The 12705-nt window shown below is 44.3% G+C and overlaps 1 protein-coding gene across 1 annotated transcript in view; it reads left to right on the top strand.

Moving 5' to 3' along the window:
• Znf518b (zinc finger protein 518B) overlaps nt 1-8891 on the top strand; it is a 17007-nt gene extending 8116 nt beyond the window's left edge. The window contains exon 3 of the mRNA XM_021163113.2: nt 2518-8891. Within this exon, the coding sequence (XP_021018772.1) occupies nt 2711-5956 (3246 nt within the window). The 5' untranslated portion in view covers nt 2518-2710 and the 3' untranslated portion in view covers nt 5957-8891. The remainder of the gene's footprint in view (nt 1-2517) is intronic.
• Nucleotides 8892-12705: the final 3814 nt, after the last annotated feature.

The following is a 12705-nucleotide window of genomic DNA, read 5'->3' as shown; positions in this document are numbered from 1 at the left end:
TCTGTAGACCAGGCTGGCCTCGAACTCAGAAATCCGCCTGCCTCTGCCTCCCGAGTGCTGGGATTAAAGGCGTGCGCCACCACGCCTGGCTTCCCTGTCTCCTTTCACATGTGCCAGTTTAGAGATCTGGGAAGTAAACAGTATGTCTGCTTCCCCTCCCGATGCCCCTGAAAGGCCTCTTTCTGTCTACACCAGAATCCAGTGGAGTAGGAAGGCTGGTCTCCGCTGCGAGTTAGGCGCATTCACATGTTCTGTACAAGCCACAGTTCTTCCTCTGACATACGTATATGCTTGAAAGGTGAGATAGCACTTGCGGCACCCAAGGCCTTTGTTTCCTTGGTGCTGCGTGTAGCGTCAGGGCTTGGCTACATGCTTGTAGTTGCTTTGGATGAAGATAACCATTATTCACCAGAGCTGGACAGGAAAGAAAAGACTGCAGGTGAGGTCACAGCTTGTCCTTAAATGCAGGGTCTCCAGTGTTTTTCAAAGCTGCCTTTAAAGGGTTTTATACCACATCTGAATGTGCAGCAGAGAGGCCTGTGCCTGCCCTGATCTGACCTTTCAGACTGGCTTTGTGGAGCTCTTGGCTTGACCATCCTGTGACAGAAGGAGTGGCCAGGTCTCCCTCACTTTCCTACCCATCACCAAACCCTTGAGTGTCTGAGTGCATCCTGCCCTGTGGAGACAATCATCTTTGCAGCTCTGTGGCTGCATGAAGTGTCCTCGGTTCTCATTGCTGGATGAAAACATGGGGGAAATTGCTCAAATGATGCCAGGTTTGTTTGTTTGTTTGTTTGAGATCATGAAAGGCCAGCTTCCAGTAGACTCCAAGCAAGTGTTGTTGGGCTCCTAGTTTGTATCTTCTGAGAAAAGTGTCTGTACATTATATACTCTCAACCACTGTATAATATGTTCATGAGAATGGATAGGCTTCCTTGTTCTACGTGTTTCCTTCACCTGTTCTAATCCAAAGCATCGTAGCCTGCCGATACACTCTAGTCCTCCCAGATCCACTGGATGCTGTTGTTGGGGTAGAAATCAGAGCCTATCATTCCATTGATCCAGTCTCTCTCTCAGCTCTCTGTCACATATACAGGAGGAGCCCTTGTCCTGTGTCCCATTCTGACCAGTCTACAAGCCCCACCTCAGCTGATTCTCCAAGTGCCCCAGGCCCACTTCTTACAGATCTTACCTTCTCTCTGCTTGACACATCCTTTTTTCTGGACCCCCATAGACCTCAGTCCCTGGCTAGCACAGGTCTGGGTGTCCTCCCTTCACCCAGCCCCACAGCCACCCTGCAGGAGCTCTTGTGTCCTCTTTACTGTATCTTTTTGATACTCCTTTCTCAGTTTTGGGTGTTTGTGTGTGTGTTTTTTAACTGCCATTTAACAAATAAACAAACGAACCACTCTCCCAAATGTGGGCTTCATAACGGGAAGACAGTGATTTGCCCATTTTTAAGCATTCTTAAATTCATTGCATGTGTACCCATGCCACAGAACATGTGTGGCAGTCAAAGAACAGCTTTCAGGAATGGGTTCTCTCCTGCCTGACTGACAGTGTTGGTACCAAGTGTATTTACCCATTGAGCCATCTCTTTTTTTGTTTGTTTGGTTTTTTTGTTTGTTTGTTTTTTTTTTTTTTTTTTTTTTTCTCGCCATATTCTGGGTCCGTTAGTGTGAATTTTTAATTTTCACGTTTTTCACATTTTCTCGGCATATTCTGGGTGCTGCAGTGGGATTTTCTCATTTTCCACCTTTTGGAGGGTTTCTCACCATATTTGGGGTCCTACAGTGTGAGTTTGTAATTTTCAACNACTCACTTTGTAGACCAGGCTGGCCTCGAACTCAGAAATCCGCCTGCCTCTGCCTCCCGAGTGCTGGGATTAAAGGCGTGCGCCACCACGCCCGGCTTTGAGCCATCTCTTGATCAGTGCCCTCCAGCTCACAGACAGAGAGCCTAGCACTTGGTGGAGGCCCCTGAAGATGAGAGAGAAATCACTATGTTTGAGCCGATGGTGTTGGCTTCACTTGTGGAAGCAAAAGCGAGTGTGTGAGTGCATGGGTTGACATAACAAAGGTGCACATGCGAATGGCCAACTGTAAGCCCTGGCTCTACCACTTGGTAATTCACACATGAAAACTAAGTTGGCATGTCCTTATGATGTTTTGCAAGGCTTATATGAAGCTACCTCTGAAGTTGCTAGCATGCACTCACATCAATTAAACAAAGCATTCCCTTGTCAAAGGTGATCCTGAGCTCCCGTCATGTCCTTCCTCCAGGTAGCTCAGGTTCATGGTTGGTCTAGAGAAAGAGACTTCAGCACCTGAGCCAGAGAATGTTTTTAGTTTAGGCTTGCAGCATGGTTGTATTTGCATTGCTGCAGCAAAGTAGTTTAGTATCTGTGGGGATTCTGTGTCCACTGAGCCATTACAACACAGTAGAAGTGATGGTAGCTTAGCTAACCCTCGAGCCTCTGTACTAATCATTCCTTATGTCTTTTTTTTTCCCCTGTAGTGTTGCCTGGAAACAGAATTGAAAGCATTCATATTGTGGCTCACATATTCCTGTAAAAGGACATAAAACGTGATTGATTATTAAATATTTACCACGAAGTGCCTGCTGCTCCACCAGTCACTGGATGTGGGAGGATGCCTGCAGAAGGTTTCATTGAGTGACATCTTTCTGATTTTCAGGTGGCTATGTGCATATGCAGATAAGGGAGATGAAGGATATTGGAGAACAACTCTATACCACACAAGTGAATGGGGGACCCAGTTCCTTGACCATGTCCCCCAAACAACCTAATAGAGCAACTCGGACGGAGAGACAGGAAGCTCAGACCCTATTGTACCAAGGTTCAGAGGCAGAGGCTGCCACAATGACAATTGCCACTTGTGTACAGTGCAAAAGTGTTCACAAGATCCCCACTCAAGACTTGAGGAAAGGCCCTGGGCAGAGCCAAGACACTTACGTCTGCTTTAAGTGCAGCCTTCGAGCAGTGCCTACCCAGCTGCACTTTGTGAACAACAACGCTGGTGCTGCGCATGTCAGAAATGAAACGGAAACCATCTCGAGTCCTGTAAATAAATTTAAGGTTAGGAACTTCAAGCCAGGCAAATACTACTGTGATAAGTGTCGCTTCTCTACAAAGGACCCGCTGCAGTACCGAAAGCACACACTGCAGCACGAGGAGATCAAGTTCATCTGTTCCCACTGCAGCTACATCTCATACACGAAAGGGGAGTTCCAGAGGCATCTGGTGAAGCACACGGGCATCTTCCCTTATCGCTGTGAGTACTGCGACTATGGTGCTATTCGCAATGACTACATTGTCAAGCACAGGAGGAGGGTCCACGAGCGGGCTGGGGCCAAGCGGCCATTCAAAACGGTGGCCAAGCTGGAACCCAAGAGAACCAGCATCTCAAAGCAAAGCATGGAACTCTCAAAGGCCCCCAGTCCCAGGGCTGCCTTCCAAAACAAGTTGTCGGACCAGCTATCTCGGTTCTCTCTCCATGCGAACAAAGACAAAACACACAACCTGATGTTATTACCCGAGCTAAAGAAGTACCAAAAAGATGTAGTGTGTATTCCCAACAAAGTGACCCTGTCTGAGCCCAGGGAGGTGAGCCTGTTGGGGAACAAGAATGTTGAGGTTGAAGTGCTGTCCCCCTCAAAGGAACCTGTGCATCCAGGGATGCCGCTGACTGTTATGGCACCCTCAGAGCTGGTGGTCCCCACCAACTGTCTGGCCCAGTTGATGGACGTGAAGGTTGTCAATGGCGCTCAGCAGCTTGTGCTTAAACTGTTTCCGTTGGAAGAAAACGCCCGCCTGGAAACGAGCCGAGGAGATGGAGGCACTTCCGAGTGTCTGAGTACCGAGAAGGGCTTAGGGGAACAGAAAAAAAGGCTTTCTACAGAAGCATCGAGGTCACTAGCCGTGGAAGGGAATGCTGGAGACTTTGTGGGCCTGGATCGTCTGCACTCTTTGGTTCAGAAACAGCTTAAAAATGTGAAGTGGGTGAAGTCTTGCAATTTTTTCATGCCCAATTCTGGTGTACACAGTCACCAAGAATCTTTCCTCGGTTCCAATACAATCAAGGAGTTACAGAAATCTCCCAGTTTGTGTCCACCTAGAGCCCTTCCTTCTGCTGCCATAAAAAGTCACTCTCCAGCCTCTGTACAAAATAGTGTTTCCTATGGTCCTGGGGCCACAGTGAGCCATTTCTTGAGTAAAGCAGCTGTTGCTTTTGCTGATGACAGAAGAGGGGCCCGCAGTGACTCCCAGCAGCTCCTGCCGCTTTCCTCGTTGCCTTCAAAGGTTCCCTTCTCTGGAGAGAAGGGCTTATTGCCTGTAGGTGAAAGTGACTTAGAAGCGAGGAATAGGATTAGTCGTCCTGAAACATTGGTTTCCTCTGATAGGAAGCTGGAAGACAAGCAGATGGAAAGCAAGGCAGTGGGAAATACAGGCCAGGTTTCCTCTGTGCAGAATAAAGAGTATTTACACATAAACATAACTGGAGAAGAAAAAGCGAGGTCCCAACAGCCTGGGGATCAGCCTGTGCAGCCCAAGACTTCTGAAACAGCAGGTACCACATTTGAAGGCCCAATCATCTCGTCAGTGTTTTCGCTGAGCTCTGGATCTGAAAATGTGCCGGAGGGCATTAAATGGAATAGTTCAACAACCAAAATAAAGTCTATTGAGCTGCTGCGCAGAAAGATAGCTCAGTTGATTGAATCTTGTGGCAAGCCTTCCTCTTTGTCTGCCAATAGTGCTCATCGACGTTCCATAGGTCAGGCACCAAAGCTGACTTCAAAAGCAACTCCCAAGGCTATTCAAGAGATGAGTGTGTCCCTTACTGGCCCTGGCCCTACCCCTGGCCCTTCTGTGGGTCCTCTCCAAAAACCTCCAAACGAGGACAGTATTACTGGCAGCAGACAGCTTGTTCCACAGCAAATCTGTCCCCAGTTTGTCAGTGCTAATGATGGAAAAATGGAAAACAGAGTGACCAGAAAGACTCCTGTTGCTACTCCAGTGCTGATCCCCAAAGGGGCTGTGTTGAGGGTCCTTAACTCTTCTGAAGATGCTCACATCATAGAGGCCACCTGTGACACACCTGTTAGCATACCTTGCAGCGAAGCCCAGTTAGCAGGAACACTTCCATTCTGCCCTATGCAACAGACAGGCTCGGGCTCCCAGCCCTTGACATGCAGAAGTGGAGCAGCAGACATGTCCCCAGGTCTGGAGACATCTCTTCGGCCCAAATCTAGAAAAGAGGACCCAATCTACAGTGCCACTGCTAAGAAAATGGTCCCTGTGTACAGCACAGCACCAGGAAGCAGTGACTCCATCAGGCAAGGAAGGCCAATTTCTAGAAACCTAACTGTAAGCAAGAATAAAACCAAGCAAGTGAACTCAGCCAAGAAGAAGAACAAGATGCAGGCCAATCCCGGCCGTTATTTCAAAGACCCCTCCTTTTTTCAGGTGGCAAGGCAGCTGCGCCTCATAGCTGCCAAACCAGATCAGTTGATTAAATGTCCCCGTCGGAACCAGCCTGTCATTGTGCTAAATCATCCTGACGTTGACTCCCCCGAAGTGACCAATGTGATGAAGGTAATCAACAAGTACAAAGGCAATGTCCTCAAGGTTGTCCTGTCTGAAAGGACTAGGTGTCAGCTGGGTGTCCGGCGGTACCATATGCGGCTGACCTACCAGAATGTGGCAGAAACTAACCACATGAAGAGGCAGATGATGTTGAAAATGAAACTGAAGAAGGTTCATAAAAACAACTATCAGGTGGTGGGCTCGTTGCCGGATGACCCTGCCCAGTGTGTCTTTAAGTGCTGGTTCTGTGGGAGGCTCTACGAAGACCAGGAAGAGTGGATGAGTCACGGCCAGAGGCATTTGATAGAGGCCACCAGAGACTGGGATGTCCTCTCTTCCAAGGGCAAATGAGTGAAACTTGGGTCTTTGAAATTTGATTTTCTTCTAGTTTTCATGGCTTAGGGTCGCACCCTAGACCTTTGATGCAGTAGAAGAAAGGGAGTTGCTTATTCCTTAGTGTCACCATAGAAGGGTGAGAGCCCTGTCCTTACCTGAGCTCTGTGGCTGGACCAGGGAAAGGTGGGAGCCCCTGAAATTCTACTGGTTTTGATTGAAAGGATGTAATGTTCTCCACAGGTTTTCAGTGGGATCTGAGGCCTTCCTCGCTTAGTTCTTATTTTTCTGAGTAGACACATCTTTCATAATCCACTTAGAGGGGGCAGGTTTATGATTGACACACTTTTTGGATAAATGCTGCTGAAGGGTTAAGCCTGTCTTGGTGCACACATCCACTTTGATTTTGCTTTACTCTTCTAGAATAGTTGCTATGTAATAGAAAGTACATTTTTCTACTTGCTGGGTCATCTTAAATCTGGTTAGAGAGCTGTACTTGGCCCCTCCCACTGTGAGTTCTAGCTGTGCTCTGCAGAGCCGGGAGCTTTGCTTTCACTGGGCATGGATCAGCAACAGTTTTTAGGAGAAGAAAAGACAGATTTTCAGTATTTAGCTTTTGCTTGCTTTTAAAATATAATTGGTGGATAATAGTTGGGTAGGGGATACATAATTGGTTTTTTTTTTTTTTTGGTTTTGTTTTGGATAAAGAAGGAAAAAAATATATAAAATCAAGTCCTGTTCTTTGCATCTAATACTCCACCAAACATAAATAATGGCCATTTTAAATTGTGAAGGAGCAGATTCATTAAAAAACAGATTGGCCTCAATGGTGCCATTCCAGGTGGACTTGAAAGCAGGCTGTGTGGGGTCTGCTGTGACTGGCTCTTCACCTCGGGACTCAATGCAAAGCCTGAGAGTGTGCCAGCACACTCTTGAGCATAGAATCATAGGGCTGCTCCCCGGGCCAGATCTGTTCTCCTTTTGCCTGTTCCTGAGCAGGCCTTCCTGGGGAAGAGCCTAGTCTCCGTGCACATTTTTCCTCATGAACACTAGCAACTGCAGGAGTCAACAACATGGAAAGAAAACCACAATTGTCTGTGGAGGCTTTAAGAACACTACCCCTGTTTTCAGTGATAGGAACAGGCTGCTCCTAGCTTAGCCACAGATGTTCCTCTCTTGCTTACAATTCCTAGGAGGACTGCCCCTCCTCCAAGAGGTGTTAAAACTCAGCGATCTACAAGGCACCTTTGCACATTAGGAGAAAGTTTATCTCCTACATGGGTAGGGCTTCCTGGGCAAGAGCAAAGGGCACTAACCAGTGACCAGCCAGTGACCTTGAGAGTGTACATCCTTGGGGGGACTTAGTGATGGATGCTGTGAGGGGAGCAGGGGGAGGGGTGGTTAGATCTGAAAATGGTACCAGTGACTTCTAATCTCTGGATGACTTCCGGACTTTGCCTTTTCACGTGGCAAGTCTTAGTTCATCCTCTCACAGTTGGGATACACCTTTTAAGCTCGTTTTCATTATACATACTTGGCTTTTCTTGGGTACAGTTCAGTACCTGATTGTTTTGTTAATTGATAATTTTAATTTAAAAGTTGCATTTTTATATATGTGTATATATGTGTACACATATAAATATTTTTTACCATATGCAAATTGCAACAGCTAATTTTCTGATTTCCTATTTTATAATGATACATGAGCTGGGGAAATATAAAGCTTTTTATATTCTAGAAATAATTTATTTTGAAAGAACATTTTTACAATGGTTTCATCTCATTTTTAGAAAATGAAAGCACAGTAACTGGTGGGACCTGATTCCCATGAGCAACCGGGAATAGCCAGCCCCTGCGGGTCACTGTATTGCGGCATTTCGTCTTGCCTGCTGTTCCGTGGCCATGTGATGCCAAGCAGTCTCAAGTCTGATCTGTGGTGCAGCCTGGTAACCCTCCCGCTCAAACTTGAATCTCATGTGGCAGGAGGGGCTGTGGGATCCGCTCGTTGCCCTCACTGCCGCACAGCTCCCCACCCCACCCACCCCACCCCCGATGACTAGACCAAGAGCTGCCACAGATCAGCGTCAACAGAATCCTTACACTCTGCTGCAACAGCTGCTGTTTTCAAGTATTATCTAAACTAGCTAGGACTTGTATGGAGCTGGGGTTAGTGGGCAGAATAGGTAGCGAGTTTTGGGGGGATTTTCATAACTCCAGTCCTTGTTGAGGAACTCGGAGGGCTCCTGGAAGCCCTTAGCGTGGGAAATGAGAAAGTGACTGACTTCTCCAACAGAGTTTTAGACATAAGTTTATCATGTAGGTAAGAGTGTGGAAGGACTCCATTTCCCATGGGTTGGAAGGAGGACAGAAATGGGATACTTCCTTCCATAGTCTTACCTTGACATCGAAGGATCTCTAGTCATTAAATTTTGTTGATAGTACTTATGAAATTATTTTAAACTTATTTTTTAATCTAGTTTTTCTTACTTTGGGGGACCAGAAACGAAAGGATCTTCTTATATTTATGATATAGGCAAGTAGAGTTAAAAAAAAAAAATTAAACCTCTGTCTCTTAAGTGTCCTCTCAGTAGATTATATTTTATTCAAAATTTTATCTCTAGCCCAGAACATTTTGTGAGCCCCCATCATAGGTCACACATAGTTGACATAAACTAAACACGACGTATTGACCCTCCAAAGTTCCATCCCCCATTCTTTAGAATTTACATAAGCCACCCGGAAGATGAAGGTACGGTGTTGCTCAGCCTTCAGAAGGACTTTTGAATCTGTGAATGTCTTTATGAGCAGAAAAGAAAACTTTGTCTTACCATGTCAAGCATTACAGCTCCCGTGTGAACAGTTTGTGTGTCTGCCGCTCTGGTTCGGAAACATGTTTGTATATAGATAGAAAAGTTGGCATCTGTTTTGTTTAAATAAAGCAACTTTTAAGATCTTCACTGCTCTCTCATTTCGGACATTAAACGGGGCGGCTTCAGAGTGCAAAGTCTTGCAGGTGCTCCTGATGGGAGGGTGGTGTTGCCCACAGTACAAGCATTTAGTTCTACCAGGATATGAGATACCTTGCCAGAAATGCAAGCCCTGATTTGAACCCACACAACCCTTCTGTTTGGCTTCACTTCACAAAAGAGTGATTTCCTACCAAGCCCATTGGCCCCTGTGGCCTCTCAAGGAGGGGGATTTGAGGTGAGAAAGATCTAGTTGTCAGGCAGCTTCCCTGAGGCCGTGGTAACACTGCTACTATCTTTGGTCCAAATCAGCAGCCCTGTACTTGATAAAACATAAACCTGGGAAGAAGGGCCTTGCTATTTTAAAAGTATTGATAATCTCATTGCTCCCTTGCTCTTGGGAGAACTGAGCTTGAGGTAAACATTGGCCAAATGAAGGGGAAAAAATTATTTCCATGCAACAGTTTTTCTAGCAAATTCATTACCTAATAGGAATGAGCTGTCATGTTCTGGAGGGTTCTTCTATTCAGATGTTCCCTTTGATGGTTCCAAGTTCAGACATTTTAGGATGAGGTGCATGCCTGGAACATTCAATTTCATTGACCGCAGCACGGTCACCACAATAGAAATATAACACAAACCACCAATCAATAACAAGAAAATGCAACGGCAATTATGACTGCCTTGCCAGCACCTTTAAAATACTTTGTTTTCAATATGCTCAGATTAGTATTTTTTTATATAATTTAGGAATCTGGTATGTTTCCATATTTTCAATTTTGATGTTAAAAATTTAAACTATAGCCAAAATCAATTTTGCCAAAACACTGAGGTGTTTAACAGAAAGTTGTCTCACATTGTTTCCATCTTAAATGGTCACCATATCCACGTTTCAAACTGAAGCTGCAAGGATCCAGTGGAACCCTGCTGGCCCATCCACACAGCGATGGCCATACTCTGACACACTGGCATTTATACTTACACACATGCTCAACCTTTTTTTTTTTTAAGTAGGTTAAGACATGGAGAAAAGACAACCTCAACATAATATTTAGCAGTACCAAAGTTGAATGCCTATATTGCCCTCATCTGTATCTCTGATAGTAATGAAATGATATATCTTTGCTAGTGTTTATTGGATATTTGAACTTTCTGTAAATAACCAGACATTTTTTGCCCATTTTACTAACTAGTGAACTGTTAGAAACTTTTTTTTTTGTTGTTGTTGTTAGAAACTTTTGAAAGAAACTAAACTTCATAGAAGAAGTCCATAAAGAAAAAAGAATTCTCTTTAGGTTTTCTACCTAATATGCAAACCCTGATATGAGCCCATCCATGCTACAGTTGTTTGAATCTAATTCACGAGAGGTACGACTTTGAACGGCTGTGGTGACTTTGCTGTCATGCCCAGTGGCCTTGCTGGAGATGTCTAGGGGTGCTTGACCCGATCTTCCATACTACAGCAGGCACAAGTATTATAACCACCTCCTAGTTTTAAGGATTTGTAGCAATGTTTTCCAGAAGAATGTGCGCCCAGGTTATTTTCTATGTGAAAAGTATTTTAATCCTAATAGATGGAAATTCTCTCAAAAGGCCATTCCAAGTAGATGTTTTTCATTTCTCTAGCACCCGGTACTAAGTACTAGCAAGTCCAGGTTTCAATATGGGCCGTCACCCTTTATATGCAGTTCATACTGGCATTGATCTATAATGGATCTGTTCTGTGTGCAGAACCCATTTCAAAGTTAAGAACAAGTCAGTTAATACTGACCACGAGTATGGGAGGTAGGGAGCCTTTCCTTAGGAGACCCTCTATAGCTTTGTGAAGCTGCCACTAGAGTCAGTATTTCTAGGCTGTTTGATCTTCCCTAAGCATTTGTAAATCAGCTGCTCGAACCCCAATGTCAATGGATGAACACTGACATTGGACACATTAAGGAAAAATTGGCGCTAATGTAAACATGCCATCCCCATTTCTTTGGTTGGAAAATACAGCAGGGATTAAAGAGGGCCAGGCCAATGACATTTTATAATTTATTTCCTTTATTTGAACTACAATAAAAAATGGTAGATTATTTAAAAAAAAAAAAAGCTGGAAAAGAAAAGCATTCGCAAATGAGAAGGAATGTGCAGAAAAGCTGCCAAGTGCAAATTTAATATTTGAAAAAGTCCTGTTACTCCCTCCGCATCCGACTGAAATAAGTGGTTATGGCAAGAATGTCCCTGTTGCCCCTTCTCAATAGATGTCTAATCAATTTAATCTACAGTTAAGATGAGTGCTTTATATTTGCCCTAAAAAGCACTTCAGTAATCTTTAAATGCACAAAGAAATAGCTCTATGACATTTTCTCATATACATGTGGCACTGTACTTTGCTCATGTGCCCCCCCACCCCCACCTTCACCAGCCCACCCTCTTGCTAGTGTGTTCCTCTCCCATAAGTCCTTCTGCCTTCATGTCTTACACATGCACACACTCTCTTACTTTACTGGATTCCTCCTATAGAAAATGTATCCTTGGAGCCTGGCCCGCTTCACTTACTATCATGTCTAGCCTTGTTGGGTTTCCTTCGGGTGACATAGATCATTCTTCATGACTGAGTGAGATGCCTCTGTACATGACCTACCTCCTTTGCTTTAGCCACTCCGTTGTTGGCTCCATGTCTTGGCTGTTAGAAGAATGCAGCAGTAAATGTGTAGTTTCTCCTGTTGTGGGCTGCTCTCCTTCAGGTACGTGCTCAAGAGGGGATAACAGCGTTGCTTGGCAGTTTTTGAAGTATCTGAGGAACCTCCATGCCAATTTCCACATTGGCTGCACCAGTGTGGACTGGGGTTCCTCCTTCCCCATGCCATCTCCACTTGCATTGGTTTTTTGTTTTGTTTTGATTTGTTTTTGTCTTTGTTTCTCAGTGTGATCTACATTCTGACAGGAAATGGCATCTCAATTTGCATTTCCCTAATAGCTGAAGATTTTGAACATTATTTAAAATGTTTACTGCCCATTTGTATGTCTTCTGTTGAGAACGATAGCCTGTTATTGGTAGGATGGAGTGTGTGTGTGTGTGTGTGTTTTAAGTTCTTTATAGACTCTAATCTTAATCTGTTAGCTGATGGATATTTTCTCTTCATTTTGCTGCTGTTTCCTTTGGTATGCAGAAGGTTTTTTTTTGTTTCATGTAAGCTAGTCAGTCAATTCTTAGAATTTCCTGTGATATATGAATCCATTTTAGAAAGTCCTTGCCTGTGCCTTTATAGCAAAGTGTTTTCCTTTAGTAATTTCAAAGTCTTAAGTTCTATATTAAAGTCTTCGATACACTTTGAATTGGTTTTGTTCAAGGAAAGAAGTATAGGTTTAGTTTCATTCTTCTCTCTGTGGATACCTAGTTTCTCCAGTTTAATAAAGATTTCCTTAGCATCTTCCTCAAAGACTGGAGCTGCGTGGAGCTACTTTCCCATCCTATTCTATTGCCATTGTCTTTTGCTGCCAATCCCATGTCCTTCCGTTAATGTGCTTCTAATATAATTTGAGGTTGGATGTCCTGAAGCCCTTATCTCTGTCCTTGACTACTTGAGGCCTTCCATGCTCCTTATTGATTTTAGCATCTTTGCATGGTTTTATGAATGATGCTGTTGAAATTCTTTTTTTTTTTTTTAAACAAATTGTCAGTTCCTTCACTTCACTTTATTTTGGTTTTTTTTTTTTAGATATTTATTTTATTTATTATATGTAAGTACACTGTAGCTGTCTTCAGACACTCCAGAAGAGGGCGCCAGATCTCGTTACGGATGGTTGTGAGCCACC

Source organism: Mus caroli, chromosome 5 (genome assembly GCF_900094665.2).
Source record: "Mus caroli chromosome 5, CAROLI_EIJ_v1.1, whole genome shotgun sequence".
Classification (NCBI taxonomy): domain Eukaryota; kingdom Metazoa; phylum Chordata; class Mammalia; order Rodentia; family Muridae; genus Mus; species Mus caroli.
The sequence above is the reverse complement of the archived record's forward strand: the minus strand, read 5'-3'. Positions and strand labels throughout refer to the sequence as shown.